Source organism: Anastrepha obliqua, chromosome 1, assembly GCF_027943255.1.
Source record: "Anastrepha obliqua isolate idAnaObli1 chromosome 1, idAnaObli1_1.0, whole genome shotgun sequence".
Taxonomy (NCBI): Eukaryota; Metazoa; Arthropoda; class Insecta; order Diptera; family Tephritidae; genus Anastrepha; species Anastrepha obliqua.
In genome coordinates this window covers 23,286,311-23,301,577 of record NC_072892.1, presented here as the reverse complement: position 1 = coordinate 23,301,577, position 15,267 = coordinate 23,286,311, and the positions used below count along the sequence as shown (strand labels likewise).

At 37.1% G+C, this 15,267-nt stretch overlaps 2 protein-coding genes across 5 annotated transcripts in view; one reads left to right on the top strand and one right to left on the bottom strand.

The window, feature by feature from the left end:
• Positions 1-13,914, top strand: part of LOC129241539 (biotin--protein ligase) — a 32,624-nt gene extending 18,710 nt beyond the window's left edge. The window contains exons 13-14 of one of the 2 annotated variants that reach the window (XR_008582144.1): positions 11,268-11,696; positions 12,526-12,617. Coding sequence is in view for 1 of the 2 variants with exons in the window: in XM_054877935.1 (XP_054733910.1) it covers positions 12,526-12,854; positions 12,922-13,099 (507 nt within the window). In the remaining variant the exon portion in view is untranslated. Of the gene's footprint in view, positions 1-11,267; positions 11,697-12,525; positions 12,855-12,921 lie in introns of those variants that run through there. The other variant, XM_054877935.1, reaches the window with a different exon arrangement.
• Positions 5,852-11,037, bottom strand: LOC129241521 (kinase suppressor of Ras 2). 3 transcript variants are annotated; one of them, XM_054877906.1, is made up of 2 exons: positions 10,902-11,037; positions 5,852-10,218 (listed from the first exon to the last, which is right to left on the bottom strand). In XM_054877906.1, exon 2 carries the CDS (start codon positions 10,160-10,162, stop codon positions 6,857-6,859), a length of 3,306 nt encoding a protein of 1,101 aa, XP_054733881.1. In that variant the 5' UTR covers positions 10,163-10,218; positions 10,902-11,037; the 3' UTR covers positions 5,852-6,856. The 3 variants fall into 3 exon arrangements, with proteins under 3 accessions (XP_054733881.1, XP_054733890.1, XP_054733898.1); XM_054877915.1 differs by lacking the exon at positions 10,902-11,037 and adding an exon at positions 10,686-10,870; XM_054877923.1 differs by lacking the exon at positions 10,902-11,037 and adding an exon at positions 10,417-10,626.
• Positions 13,915-15,267: the final 1,353 nt, after the last annotated feature.

Genomic DNA, 15,267 nt, shown 5'->3' with positions numbered 1-15,267 from the left:
CATTAGCGCAAAGCGCGGTAGTGATCGATATCTCGTAAAATATCGATCAAACAAGTTAAAAGTTCAAGGTGACATTTCGCACTAAAAAACTTCTTTAGCTGTTTTTTGTTTATTCCATTCAGTTGTGATTTACAGGGTGTTAACAATGGAAGTCAACAAAGAGAAAATTCGATACACTTTACAGTTTTTCTTTGATAGAGGCGAAAGTGCAAGCCAAGCCGCTGAAATTGCAAATGGTGTTTATGGTGCCGATACTGTAACACATGGGTTGAAAACTCCCGGGCCTAACACATCGATGGCGTTAGTTTTATTACATTCACCTCTTTTTCAGTTCGTACTAGCCTTAAAAAGACAACTGTAAAAATTTCAAGATATTCTATTCATCAGTTCGTGAGTTATTGTGCTAAAAGTGACGCTACTTCTTCACGCTACACTTTCAAAAGAATGGATCAAAATGAATTTCGTGTTTTAATTTTATACCGCTTGTTGATGGGGAAAAATACCGTTCAAGCGAAGCGATGGCTTGAAAAGTGTTATGGGGACTCCGCTCCGTCAGAAACAACAATAAAATGATGGTTTGCAGACTTCAAAGGTGGTTGTGGAGACACCGATGATGCACAACGCAGTGGACGCCCAAATGAGGCGTAGGAAAAAAAAAACATCAAAAAAATTGTTTTGAATGATCGAAAAGTGAAGTTGCGTGCTCACCGATAAGAAATTTCGCTCGAATGAAGAGGTTATCGCTGAAACTGAGGCTTACTTTGATGCCATAAATAAATCGTTCTACAAAAGTCGTATTGAAATGTTAGAGCGGCGCTGGAATGATTGCGTTGTTCTTGATGAAAATTACGTTGATGAATAAAGCTAATTTTTAACAAAAAACGTGTTTTCTTTGTTAGACCCGGGACTTTTCAACCCATGTGCTAACATCTGAATCACAGAAATAATCGAAGCTGGCACGTTAGTGGTCGTAGCATCGCACAGGAGCTAAAGATCGATCATAATAATGGATTTCTATTTCTTAGCTAATATAAAGAAAAACACTGTAATTGTTTTAAAAAGCACATCTTTTAGGAAATACCAAAACTGAACATTTCTGAGTTTTTTTTGATATGCTAAATATATGGGAAGTTCCATTACTACAGCTGAAAAACTTAAATCGCATGAACGCACCGTGACCCAAGTTGCATTATGTAAAGGGTGTTTTTTTAGAGGTTAGGTTTTCAAGTTGGCACTACTTTTTTCGTAGATGGTCTTTTTGACAGCTGTCACTTGATTTATGCTCAGTTTGGTTTGCCATTTCATAATGAATAGACTTACACCTGAACAACGTTTGCAAATTGTGCAAATTTATTACGAAAATAAAGGTTCGGTTCGCGCGACGCATCGAAGAAAATTTTGTTCAGCGATGAAGCTCACTTTTGGTTGAATGGGTATGTCAATAAGCAAAATTGTCGCATTTGGAGTGAACATAATCCACAAGCAATTGCTGAGACGTCGTTACATCCTCAAAAAGTCACTGTTTGGTGTGCTCTATGGGCACTATGGACCAATGATTCCCGGTCCATATTTCTTTAAAAATGAAGCCGGCCATAATGTTACAGTCAATGGAGAGCGCTATAGGGCCATGATTAATGACTTCTTCGTGCCTGAATTGGACGATGTTGATGTGGACGACCTTTGGTTCCAACAAGACGGCGCTACATGCCATACAGCCAACGCAACAATCGATTTATTGAAGGAAACTTTTGGTGAGCGCATTATCTCGCGCTGTGGACCTGTGGCGTGGCCTCCAAGATCGTGCGATATAACACCGCTGGACTATTTCTTGTGGGGCTATGTGAAGTCGCTTGTCTACGCAGATAAGCCCGAGACGATTGACGTCTTGGAAGAGAATATTCGGCGCGTTATTGCTGACATACGGCCCCAATTGCTACAAAAAGTGGTCGAAAATTGGGCCTTTCCGCTGGAATTTATTCGAGCCAGCCGCGGCGGCCACTTGCCCGAAATCATTTTTAAAACATAATGGCAAACCCTTATCTTTATAATAAAGCTAAATTCTTGGCCATAACATTAAATTATATACGTTTTATCTCGTCTTGAAAACCTAACCTCTAAAAAAACACCCTTTATTAGTAACCACAGCTTACCACAATTGCAAAAATAAAAAATTGAACCTTAAGCTGAGCATCTCTTCGCTTCATTTTTAAGCAATAAAATATTTTCTTTGTGTTCTTAACTAAATTAAGAGAATTGGAACGTTGCTATTATGCCTTGAAATTAATGTTACAACAACAACTACATACAATCTTAAGAAAAAGAAAATTTTGTGTTCGAATAACAGTATTTTTTTTGTATTGCTCTTTGTAATCGGGTGAATTTTATTTTCTAGAAATTGCATTGAAATTCTTTCGGTAGTGAATTACAGAGCCTGCCGGGATATATTTTTATTTTTATTTTTTTTATTTATTTCACTACGTAATACAAATACAGTGTTTTTTGATGCCGTTTCTTGGTATAAGAGGACGCGGATGCTTAAAAAAAAAAAAATAAAATTTTAGAGCAATTAATCTTGGACTAATAGTAAATAAAAAAAATGTAGTTTCAATTCGTTTAAAGTAAAATTTTAAAGCAAAATAAAATTTTTAAGTACCTGCTTCCTCTTATATCAAGAAATTTTATTTTAAAGCACGTAACTCTCCATTACGTGTTGGAGAATTAAAAAAGGACAAAATAAAAGATAAAGATAATAAAATAATACAGATATGCATCTTATATATATTGCTTACTTACATTATTACTAAACAATTTTTTTTAGGGAAAAAACTGTCGCGTTCGATATCATATAACATTTTAATTCAAAATAAAACCAATTTGTTGTTGCTTCTTATTAAATATACAATAAATCGTTGTCATGATCCATAATTAGATTTAATTTCCAAAGAGAAATTTTTGCCATTCTGAAAGTAGCAGAATGGATAATTTAGATGCAATTAAGCGGGAAACAGATTCGAGTCTTTAGCGCCATTCATGCTACACTAAAGGCTCTGGAGAACGCAAAGCAAACCCCTAAGAATGCAAGACGAAGCTTGATTCTGTTGCAAGGCAGAATGTTGTACTTTAATGGGTACTCTTCGGTATTCCAGAGAATGATAAAGATAATTGGCCGACGAATTGGATCAGCGGTTACCCCACAGGGACTGGAGTCAATAATAGGAATCAGTTTTTCAGGAAACATAAATTGGATCAGCGATTATGTATGCAATTTACATAAAAAGAGAATTGCAAAGTGTTTTGTGACAAGCTCGAACAGAAAGCTGTCGAATTTTCTTCTAAAACTTGGAAGAAAAGACGTTCGGTTGATGGTCGGTATAATTACAGGACACAATCCATGGGGTCAGCATATGACCACATTTGGAATCATTGAGAACCCGATTCGCCTATCTTGCTAAGAGGAGGCGGATATCACTGAGCATTTTCTCTGCGAGTGTCCTGCCTTTGCTGCAGCAGGGTTGCGAATTTTGGGTTCTGATGCCTTGAGAATGTGTAATATTCGTTCTCTCAAACTGGAGGGTATTTTCAGATTTGCCAAAGAATCTGGAAAATACTCGCTATCTCTATGTCTCTATTCTATACTATATCTTGCTTTCTGTTACTTCTCTTCTTTCCTCCTGAACTATCCTACCTCTTATTTTCCAGAGCTTTAAATATAATCAGCTTTTGAGTTGAATGTTTTAGGAGTTACCAAACTAATCGGTTCTTCTTGGGTCGATTTTTTCAAATTTCAATTTCAAACCTCACAAGATGCTCGTAAAAGAAGGCTTCCATCGCTGTTTCGAGCAGTGGAGGATTCGCATGGAAGGAGTGTATATTGAGAATGATAATAATAAACCAAAATAACATGTCTTTGCGTCGATCACGTTATTTAATAGCAACAACTATTATCCCCGCATTATAAATCTACATTTATACTTCTATTCACAGAAATGGAGCTAGTTTTCTCATTAATGAAACAAAATATACCCACAAATATAATAATAATATAAATTGCAAGTCAGTTCCACATACTAGCATAGTTTAGGTTTTGTCAAGGAGCGAGTTTTGTTATTTGAGCGATCGATCCCTTTTACCATCTACTATCCTTCACATAATTATCTCTTAGTGTGATGTTGCTCGGTATTCTCCTGATTCGTGCTAACTCTAGAACACTTAAGTGTAAGCGTAAGCTCCATCCGAACTCTACTTCGGTTAGATACACCTCGTGCAAAGGGCGGATACCTGTTTTGGTCTTAAGATTCCTGAGCAGTGGATCACTCGCTTAGAGATTCCTTATTTATACCGCAGTATCGTCTCATCTACAAATACGCCGACTGCAGGGATACCACCTTTGAGTATCAGAACAGACACAACTACTTTCTGGACATTCTAGCAGGTTAAACTCATACACATCCAAGATAGACCACGGCATACCAAAAATATATGTCCAATATGTGATGAATCTTCGCAAACTAACTTATCTAACCGCCCTTCATCCGCCTTGTCATCTTATTTATCAATATATGTACATTTATAGGTTAGCTTATGGTGGTAGTCCGTCTGTACGACCAACTCACTTAGACCTTACAGGTCCGTTGAGGTACCATTGTGCGACACGGAAACTCCATTTATTTATCTTCATGAAATCATTTTGTGCCTCTTATGAAACGCTGGATTGGTCAAATCCCCATGCCGGACAGTTTCCTAAGAGAATTGAAAAAGTATCTATCAAGAAAACCTGCTCTGATTTTAGCTAAGGCTGGACAGTTGCAGCGGGAGTGCTCATCTGTGTCTTCTTCTTCCTCATCTCTACAACTTCTTAATATTCATGGGAGAAAACTTCTAGTCTCAAGGAATGCCTACCAAGTAGCCAATGACCGGTTATATAAGCCACGACCTTCGAGATATCCTCTATTGAAAGGCTAAGCAGCTCGTTTGTATTTTTCTTATTTATTTGCGGCCACAGTAGCCCAGCTGTTACGCATGTACCTTCATCTTTCCATGCCCTACTGGCCTATTGGGCAATATTGTTTTTGATTATTAGTTTGCTCGTGGCCATGGGTATCCCAATGGTACTTTTATCACTTAGCAGTTGAAGAGCAGTACCCCTCCTGGCCAGCTCATCAGCTTTACAAATTCCCTCAATATCTCTGTGCTTCGGAACCCAAGTAAGGCTTGAATACGACGCTAGCTGCCCGGTATTCCTGTGCAACGTTTGATCTTAGTGTAGCCGCATTCATTGATTTAATGGCCGCCTAACTATCGCAGAATATATTTATAGTTGTTTTTAGATATGTAGCCACTTCTTTTATAACTGAAACTTCTGCCTGATAAACACCCCAGTAGTCGGGTAGTTGAACGTATATTTGAAATCCTAATGCCTTAAAAAATACTCCATAGCCAACTTTTTCGTCTAGCTTGTGTATAGAAATTTAATTTTTTGGATTTTTGCCACTTTCTTCGTAACGGTATGCTCGTCTTGAGGTGTCTGTCGGATGTGACTCTAGGAATGGAGTAGTCCATTTCCTGTACTATTCAGAGCATGCAAAATAGAGGCGTGACCAAACAGCCGGTCTTTCCATAGCGCCATACTTTTAAGTCTAAACGCCGAGGCGATGGCCACGTGTTTCACTACAAGATTTAATGCAAGCAGATTGATTGGGATATTTTTTTATTATTTATATGTAGATATGCCCATAGTTTGTGGCGATTTCTATTAATTTAATGGTGCCTAGACACAAGTTTCGACATTTGGGGTACTCTACAAATTTCACATAATGCCCCTTTAAACACTCTCCATAAACAAAAGATAATATTTTCATGTTGCGTAACTTTCCTTTTATTTGCTTTATTTAACTTTTCGCATCCATATCTTTAGCCTACAATACATGCATTAGATTGAATTTCGTTTCGGTTAATAATAGGCATTTTCAGCAAATCTCTTCATCTAACACTTGATTTTTTATATGTATGTAAGTCATTATTTCATTGCCTGTTTTACAATCTGCAGTAATTATTTATTATTTCTGATGTTTTCAGTTGACGTGTATGCTTTTTGAAGTGGTATGCCTTTAATTTATACATATACATATTTTTCATTTGCATGCTCTCATGAAGTTTGTATATTTTGGTTTGATAATTTAATCTCATTGAAATTACTGTATTCTTGTTATTTACAAAGTCTACATTAGTCTTGGATAATTATCAAATTAAGTTTCTATTTACAAATGCATTGTTCTGAAACACCATTCGCTAAGCACTGGTTAAAACGCCACTTCAACGCGACTTCATTGACTGACACAATATAATCGTAGAGGACCTAGTTGAAAGTTAAACGAAAATCGACATTTATTTGTACTGAGTACGTATTAGGAATGATATTACTACAATTGATTTTATGCCATAGATTTTTACATTTTCCTGTATTTTCATTTCGTCATAGTAATTATTTACAATCTCGTTAGAAGTAATTATAATTGATTTTTTTTTTGTAATTGTACTTGAAAGTAGTTTTTTTTACTCTTTTGTAGTCTCACGGCACCTTTAGGATGTATATACACCTATGTACGTACATATATACACTTTTAGTACTTAAATCTAGTTTACAATAACAATTTTAAATTTTTTCGGCCCTAAATAGCAATTTGGAAATTCATATATCATCATCGCGGTATTCCATTCCATATTGTTCTTATCACCACCTGCTTATACTGATTTGATTTGATTTAATATATATGTATGTATGTGTCTCAGTTCCTTTGGATACCCCTTTTGTGAGGTACTTAGTATATTGCTGATTTGATACATAAATTTCACTCGATTAAAATACTGACTCTGCTGAACGTGACAATTGTACAGGGTGTGACGGACTGCGCGCCAACCGTTTCTTGGGTAAACGCTCCAAAAGCGATAGCAGTTTGGCAAAGTCTGGCCTGTCATCTGCTTGAAACGACCAGCAGAGCATAAGTATATCCTTGACATCGCGCGATGTTTGCAAATTGGCTAGTGTTTGTTTCATGCCGCGCCCCACTTGCCAAATTACCGACTCCGGTGGTTGCGATTTGAACGGGAATTCACCACAAAGCAATTCGTACCACACCGTACCAAAGGAGTATACGTCTGATGCCTTAGAAAAGGGTAAAATTTCTTCGGTCGGTTTGCGTGGCATTAGCGCACGCATCAGCTCCGGCGCCAAGTAGCACAGCCAGCCATTAGGCACACCTAGTCCCATTTCGCAGTAAAGCAATTTGGTGGAACTGAATAGACCAAAATCGGTGATGATAACTTTTCCGTTCTCCAGGAAAATATTCTTTGTTCGCAGGTCCTTATGGTGAATACCACGGGCATGCAGATAGCCCATTCCTTGTGAAATTTGTTGGGCCACCAGCGTAGTGCGATTAATGGTGAATTTGTCGCGACGTGCGTGTATGTAGGTGTAAAGCGTGTTGCCTTTACATAACGACGTTACGATGGCCAAGTGTGGTGGATTCATGCAAGCACCCATAAATAGTACTAGATTCTCATGGCGCGTCTTCTTAAAGTTGGCCACCTCTAATTTGAATGCCTCCAGCATGTGCTCATCGTCGAGATAGTCTTCCTTAAGTAATTTGACAGCGACGTCACCATGCCATAATGCACGATGCACCGTACCGAACCGTCCTTTGCCAATAGATTCTAGCAAATGCAAATCGCCATACGGGATATCCCATTCCTTGAGTGACAATGAATTTTGACGCGGCCAATTCCCCGAATCACCATCTTCGGTAGAGTCTAGCCGTATCGGTGTGCGGTCAGAGTCAGTACTAGCGGAAGTGCTTCCCGACAACGAGACAGTTTTATCACTATCATTTGATTTGTGGGTGTCGGATAATTCGGAGAAGGGAGCACGCTTATCGACACCAGCTGAGCTGAGCTTGCGCGGGTAGAAGGATCCGGTTCCAGTGCTAACTATACTCGAGGTAATGGAGTGTATAGTACTGTTCGTTGAAGCTGTTACTGTAGCAGCATTCGTACTACTTGCGTACGGGCCCACGCAGGTAACTACAGTGCCACTAGATAAACTTTCGCTCCCGCAACTCGATTTATTGATTGAAGATGTGAGAGAATTGTTCCCGTCATGAAATTCGAATTGCTGTGAGCAGATGAATTCACCACTTACTGACTCTGTGCCGCTATTTTGTGAGGAATACAGAGTCTGTGTAGTGCCACCGGCGGATTGATTGCAATTCGAGGTGATGGTTACGTCTGGAAAGTTGAACTGGCTAGAATTTTTTTGAAATGAGGAAGGTGTGGATAGCATATTGGAGCTCGTGCTTGAGCTGCCACCACCCGAAGAGCTCATCATATTACCACCACTCGTAATAAAGACTGTACCCGCATGTGCGGCTGCGTGTTGTTGTTGAAGATTAAAAAGTGCCGGGCTTGAGGGACTAGAGCTATTGCAGCTAGAACCTGGTGAACTGCTATCGTGCTGATGGCTGCTACTCACCGTGGAACCTGATTTATTACGTCGCTGTGCTCTGTTTCTTCCAAACGTATTTAGATTCGGTGATGTATTCGCAGTGGGCTGGTTATGCGGTAAAGTAGGAAATCCTACTTGATCCTTCAGCGTTTTCTTAAACTCATCCACAAATTCAGGCGGTAACCCGCACGATGGTGGCACATTCGACTCACAGTCTTTATGGCAACGGTATTTGCACTCTTTGCATTTGAGACCAAAAAACATTTGCTTTTGACAAAGATCACACGTTGACATCACCTGGAAGACTTTGGCAAAACGATGTGATATGGTATGTCCCATTCCTAATGTCAATGTGCCGGGTGAACGTGGAACTTGAAGATTGTTTGGATTATTATTGTTTTCCGCGAATACGTCCGAACTAGCCGAAGAATAACTGTCAGGGCTAGGATCAGTGTGCAAGCGGGAACGTGGTAATGACGATATGTTACTACCTGCCATTGCGGTTGCCCCCATTACTGATGACGCTGCGGTTAAGGATTGCGACTGGGGGGAGCCAGTACTGGAGAGGGGGGTGTCGCGGAATGGAGACTCGTTAGACTTGGATTTAGCCAGGGGCAGCATTGATGAATCTTGCTGGCTAGATGCCATTACAGAGGCTGCAGTCGCAGAAGCAACGGTGGCCGCATGCGTCGGTGTATGTTGTTGCATACTGGACAATAACGTCTGATGCTTCTTCATAGGAGGAGGCGTTCCAGCCGGCTTGCCTCGCTGTGGTGTGCCATTGACACTGCTGACACCGCTGCATACAGTACTGAAATGGCTAATTATACTGGTGGGCGTGAATGGTGAATTCGGCGGTGAAGGCGTCAACGTCAGTGTTAGAGTGGAGCCCTGCATACTCGACAAATCGTCGGTCGTATTATTGATTGCAGCCGTTGATGTCGATTTGCCGCTGTGATCATGTGATGGCGACTGACGGCTGCTACCCGCCGATTGGTGATGGTGTTGTTTCGCTTGCTTAGTTATCATGCGGTGAGTGCGAGGCGAGGCTGTTATTCCAATATTGCCCATACTACCGCGGTGATGATGATGATGATGGGGATGATGGCGATCCCACGAGTCCCAAAACAATTGTTCAGTCAGTTGTTCTTTCCCCTCGCTCCCAGCGGTACTGGTGATGCCATTTCCACCTTCAAGTATACTTAAGCTTTGCTTACATTTACGCAGGTTTTGCATAGCAGTTGTCAGCCGTCGAACATCTTCTTCTGTGCGATAACCGAGATTATTGCACAATAACTGTTTAAGTTCTTCATCACTCTGTTCGAGCAGCTGCTCCAGTGTGGACAAGCGGGTGAGACAAATATTAGATGATTCTTGACTAAGACCAACAACGCGTAGCCACTGCCTTAGTTCAGTGCCGGTGGTGTGGGGCAAACCGCTAGCCGGTATTCGTTCATTTAAACGTGCTTTAGTTAATAATAATTTGGAGAACATGCGTACTAGTTTCGACTCTAAACTACGGATCTCCTGTTGCGTTAAAGTTGCGCTTGTGGCACATTGCGTACGTAACCCCTCCAAACGATCGGCCGAAATGTCTATCATGTCTTGTATGACATCGAGATCGTTGACCGGTAACGGTGCAGCCATTGCAGAGGCCGACGTCATTTTTGGAAGGTAGTGATGATGACGGTAGCAGGGTGGATTGGGCCCTTATTTATTTACTGAAAAAAAATATATATATATATACATATATAAATATTTTTAAAACAATTTTTATAACTATGTAATTTGAAAAATGGATACGAAATTTACACACTTCATTACTTTACTTAATCTACATAAAATTCGCTAACACTTTACACGCATAATTCACATAGCACTTTGCCAGCCACTTTCCGCTGTTTTTTATGTTTTCTTACTGCTTGGCCTCGGTCTCGGTCGGCTATTTGCTGCATACAATGTTGCTCGTTGCTGCCCTGTCTCGTCTTGACGGCTTGTCACACATAGCCTTAGCGGAACGAAAAAGCGAACAAAAAGAAAAAAATAGACCCAGCAATCGATTTTTCATTTATATGCAATTTTATTTCGCGTTGCAGCACTATTGCCCACTAGAATGCAAATTAGTTGACTGTCCTGACACACCTGTCTTCGCAGACAAAAGCCTGTGCGTATGTCATGTATTACTCACGATTGCAATCCCAGCACTTTAATTATAATATATTCTTCAGAAGCACAACAAATGAACACTACTTCATTGCAGCATTGAATGTTACGATTGCGACTGCAATTCTAGCTCCGTCGCGGTACCGCAAGTCCTAACATAAAGGCGTTCTTTAAAAATCACATCGCATTAAACATACTTAACATTTTTTTATAGCAATGTAAGTAAACTAGCTTCACTTACTTCTTCACCAAAATTAATGCAATTTGATTTTTTAAGTTTCCCAAGAACAAAAACTAAAAAAGAAATAAAATTTCCTGCTGAAAACTCGTGTCGAAAAATCTTGTCGTGCTAAATAGACAACCAAACTAGCGAGTAAAAAAGAGCGACTGTAAGAATGTTGGCAAAAACATAAAAGCAATAACTGAGCTACCAGATTAAGTGCATACATATATCCTTTTAAGCATAGTGTAATAACAGAGAACGTATATTTGTAAATATATACATAATTATACTTAAAAAAAATTTAACATATATATGTAAATATACGTTTTCTGGTAATAATATAAAGTATATATATAAAAATTTGACAATGACATATTTTTTCAGAACACAGATCTGGCAGTTATATAGTTCCTTCTTATCATTCTGGCGCTTGTGAATATGTTTATTAATTTAAAATTAATTAAATAAAAAGAAATACATATATGCATTTTAGAATTAAGTATTCGAACAAAAAAGTAAACAAATTGAGTTCCGCATTATATGAATACAAAATAAAAAAGGCTCAGAACTGCTTTTGAAATATGTCACAAAATGGCTCCCCGATTAGAAGGACGCGTAGACCTATCGGGTAAATTAAAAATAAACAAATACATATCCATACAAGCAAATCTATCTAAAGAAACATTAACGAATTCAAAAATAAGATAACAAGAATTTTCCACTGGAATTAATTAATATAATTTCAAGACAACATAAAAACATACGCAACAACGCTCGCTAAGAAAACATAAAACCAGCGGATTAAAAATAAAAGTAAGTAGCTTACGACGAGTTTAGATATCGTTTGTTTGCACACAACATAGTCTGAAAACCCAAAAACAAATGATTTTGTTAAAAATCAAATTAACTCACAAGTAAACTTTAATTTACCAAAAGTTTAAAGTTTTCAATATAAAAAAGTGCAAATTTCAAATGGTTGAAAAATCTCGTTGATTTTTGAAAATTTGTTTGTTGGCGATTTTGAGCATTTTCTCCATAGTATAACAAATGCTCGCAAGAGATGAAGAAGAAAATACCCAACCCCATAAAAAAAATTGGTAAAAATCAACGCCATTTTTGAGCTACTTGAAAGTGCACTTTAATTTACCAAAATTTAATTCGCTATAAAAATGCATACCAGGAATTTTGCTAAATATTCTGATTGAAAAGCGTGAAACTTGGATGAAAATTTGTTGAATTTTTTTAAATTTATACAAAGTTTAAAACTTTAATTTAAATGGTTTTTGTAGGAGAGTAAACTGTATTTTCTTTAAAAAATCATTAATATTAAATAAGAAACAAATGAATCGTCAAGATTTGGCAATAAATTACTGTGCTATAGGAATTTGACGAAGTCAATTTTTACCATAGAATTTCTAGTTAGAAGGTGACCCAAAAATCTGTTTTCTCAGAGTAAATGGTATTAAACTAATTTATTTATGTTATGCAATATAAATGTTTTAAGTTTAATATAAGAAAAAATACAAGGCTCCAAGCAAATGATTTCAAATAAAATGTTCAAGTTCTTTAAATCTAATTATGAAAAATATTTAATATTGTTATTAAACAGAAAAAATTGATATATTTATTTCTTACGTTTTAGGACCTTAACATCCGTTTAAAATGGCCTAATGACATTTATGCAAATGGAGTACAAAAAATTGGTGGTCTTATTGTGAAAACAACAATATTCGGTTCTAAAATCATTGCAAACCTTGGATGCGCAATGAATTTGGATAACAAAAAACCAACGACATGCATTAACGACATGATTCAAGAATATAATACTGCAAATCGCGCGAATTTACCATTGCTAAAATATGAGGAATATGTTGCAATGACATTTAATGAGATTGAGAGACTTCTGGAGAAGGTGAAATCAGGCAACTTTGATTATTTTTATGAGCAATACTATACGCAGTGGATGCACGAGTAAGCTTCATTTGGGAAAATATATGTATGTATGTTAACATCTAACACAACTTTCTTTTGTAATTAGTTTGCAGAAAGTCAAGATATGCGACAAGTATGGAAAAAAGGAGGAGGCGACTGTTATTGGTATTGATGATGTTGGCTATTTAAGGGTTCGAACCATTGACGGCACAATAGAAACCGTTCAACCGGATGGTAATAGTTTTGATATGCTCCAAGGATTAATCGTACCTAAATTCAATTAAATAGTGCAAAAGCTATTATCGTATACCGTATAATATTCGTGCTTCTTTAAAAACGTTTTTAAATTACCTGTATTTAAGTGCATTTAAAATCTACTTAATCTCCAATGTAAGTTTTGATAGTCTAATCTATTTAATTAATAGTAACAAATGAAATATGAAAACTAGCAGAATTTGTAGTGATAGATCAGAAGTGTTAAAAGGTCTTCGAGAAGCAACACTAAACAAATTAGTACTGAGTTCGATCATGACAAGTAAACTTATATAAATTTATATCTTAAGCATATAACTGCTTATTTCATTATAATACTATTATACTTCATTATAATAATATTAATTTAAAAGTTAAAAATGTGATTGACTCACAAGTAATAAAAAATCAGTTTGATCTTAAAGGGTACTCAATGCTCAGACCACCTGACCGTAGTAAGTAACAAAGTGGAAGTGCCATCTAAGACGTGGTAACTAGAAATGACGTCAATAACCTGTAGGTTTTTACAGTGATAGTAAATCACTTATGTATATCATGCGCATCGACATTGTTCAATATATCCTATTTTTTGTTGATTCATACACTGCCACAAATTAATTGAACGCGATAATACTAATAGGTGTAGTACCTTTTTCGAAGAATGACATGTTTTTGATTAAGAATAGAAAATTAAGTTAACAGTGAAACTTTTACTAACTCAGATGTATAATTCGTGGGCTTACCAAAAACTATTTGCTATTAGTCTAAATAGATAAGTGTGATTATTACTACTTTTGTTATTTTCTTGTTGAATTTATATGTATATGCTTAATGTCCTATATACTCGTCGAATTTAAAATATTGAAAGTTATAATAAAGAAAAAAAAGAAAATCAAATGAGTTTTAATTATGCCCATTCTCTTTTTAGATTGTAGATTTATATAAAAATTAAAAGAAAAACTCCCGTACGCCAAACAAACTTGAGGGTTAGCATATATTCAAACAGACCAATTAGGTGAGGCAATTAAGCTTTATATATATACCTATATATAATTGGCGCGTACACCCTTTTTAGGTGTTTGGCTGAGCTTGTTCCACAAATGGAGGGACTTACAGTTTCAAGCCGACTCCGAACGGCAGACAATTTTTTTTATGAGGAGCTTTTTCATGGCAGAAATACGTACACTCGGAGGTTTGCCATTGCTTGCCGAGGGGTGATCGCTATTAGAAAAAGAACTTTTCCTAATTTTGGTGTTTCACCGAGATTTAAACTTACGTTCTCTCTGAATTCCGAATGGTAATCACGCACCAACCCATTCGGCTACGGCGGCCGCAACTTACCTGCATAATTAGTATTTGACAGTTGAAAGTGTTTAGATTTTGTTTTTGAAAATATATATTTAAAAAGTTTTATTGATTCAATCGATTTATAAATCATATTTTAAATGATTTGATAATTGTTGTCTTGTATGGAGGGCAATTTTTACCGTTTTCACAATTCGAGCGGTTAACGACTTTGACCAAATTGAAGTCTCAAGTCGCAGGCTATAGCTGTCTAATTATCTGTCAAACTGTCGATGGCAAGAAAAGAGATAACGCAAATAAAATGCTATAGTCGGGCGACGCACCGAATGTGTTCATATTATAAAATGGTGGAACATTTTTTCTAGTAGCGGTCACCCTCGGCAAGGGATTAAATATCTTTTCATGAAGACCATCAACTATTCGGAGGAAGCTGTAGGGATATCCATTTGTAGGATAACATCAACAAGTCCCATAAAGGACGTGGCACTCAACCATTTATATATATTATGCTCACAAACACACGTGAATGAAAATAGGTAAGCTTTTGGAATAATATTCATTAATTCGGACAAAAATTACTCGTCAGGATCCATTTGTAGGTGCATAAAATCACTTACTAGCGAATAATTAATAATGAATGAAATTTAGTAATGAATAAAACTAAGTTGAAGTAATTGGATTAATTGTATTAATAGGTTTTATTCGATGTCCTCTCACTACCGAAGGCAGTTGTACTCAAAATTAAAGGTCCGGGGGTCGGGGAGCTTTATGAAACTTTCATTCTCTTGCGCAGATATGTCGGGCATTGTTTTAAATTATCTGTGCAATCAAAGGATCTGACTTTATGAAGATAATTTTATAATTGCAATTCTTACAAAATTATAAAAAGTTATGC

Bases quoted from the DNA above. Each gene is read 5' to 3' on its own strand.
- LOC129241521 (XM_054877906.1), bottom strand. From the start codon at position 10,162: ATGACGTCGGCCTCTGCAATGGCTGCACCGTTACCGGTCAACGATCTC.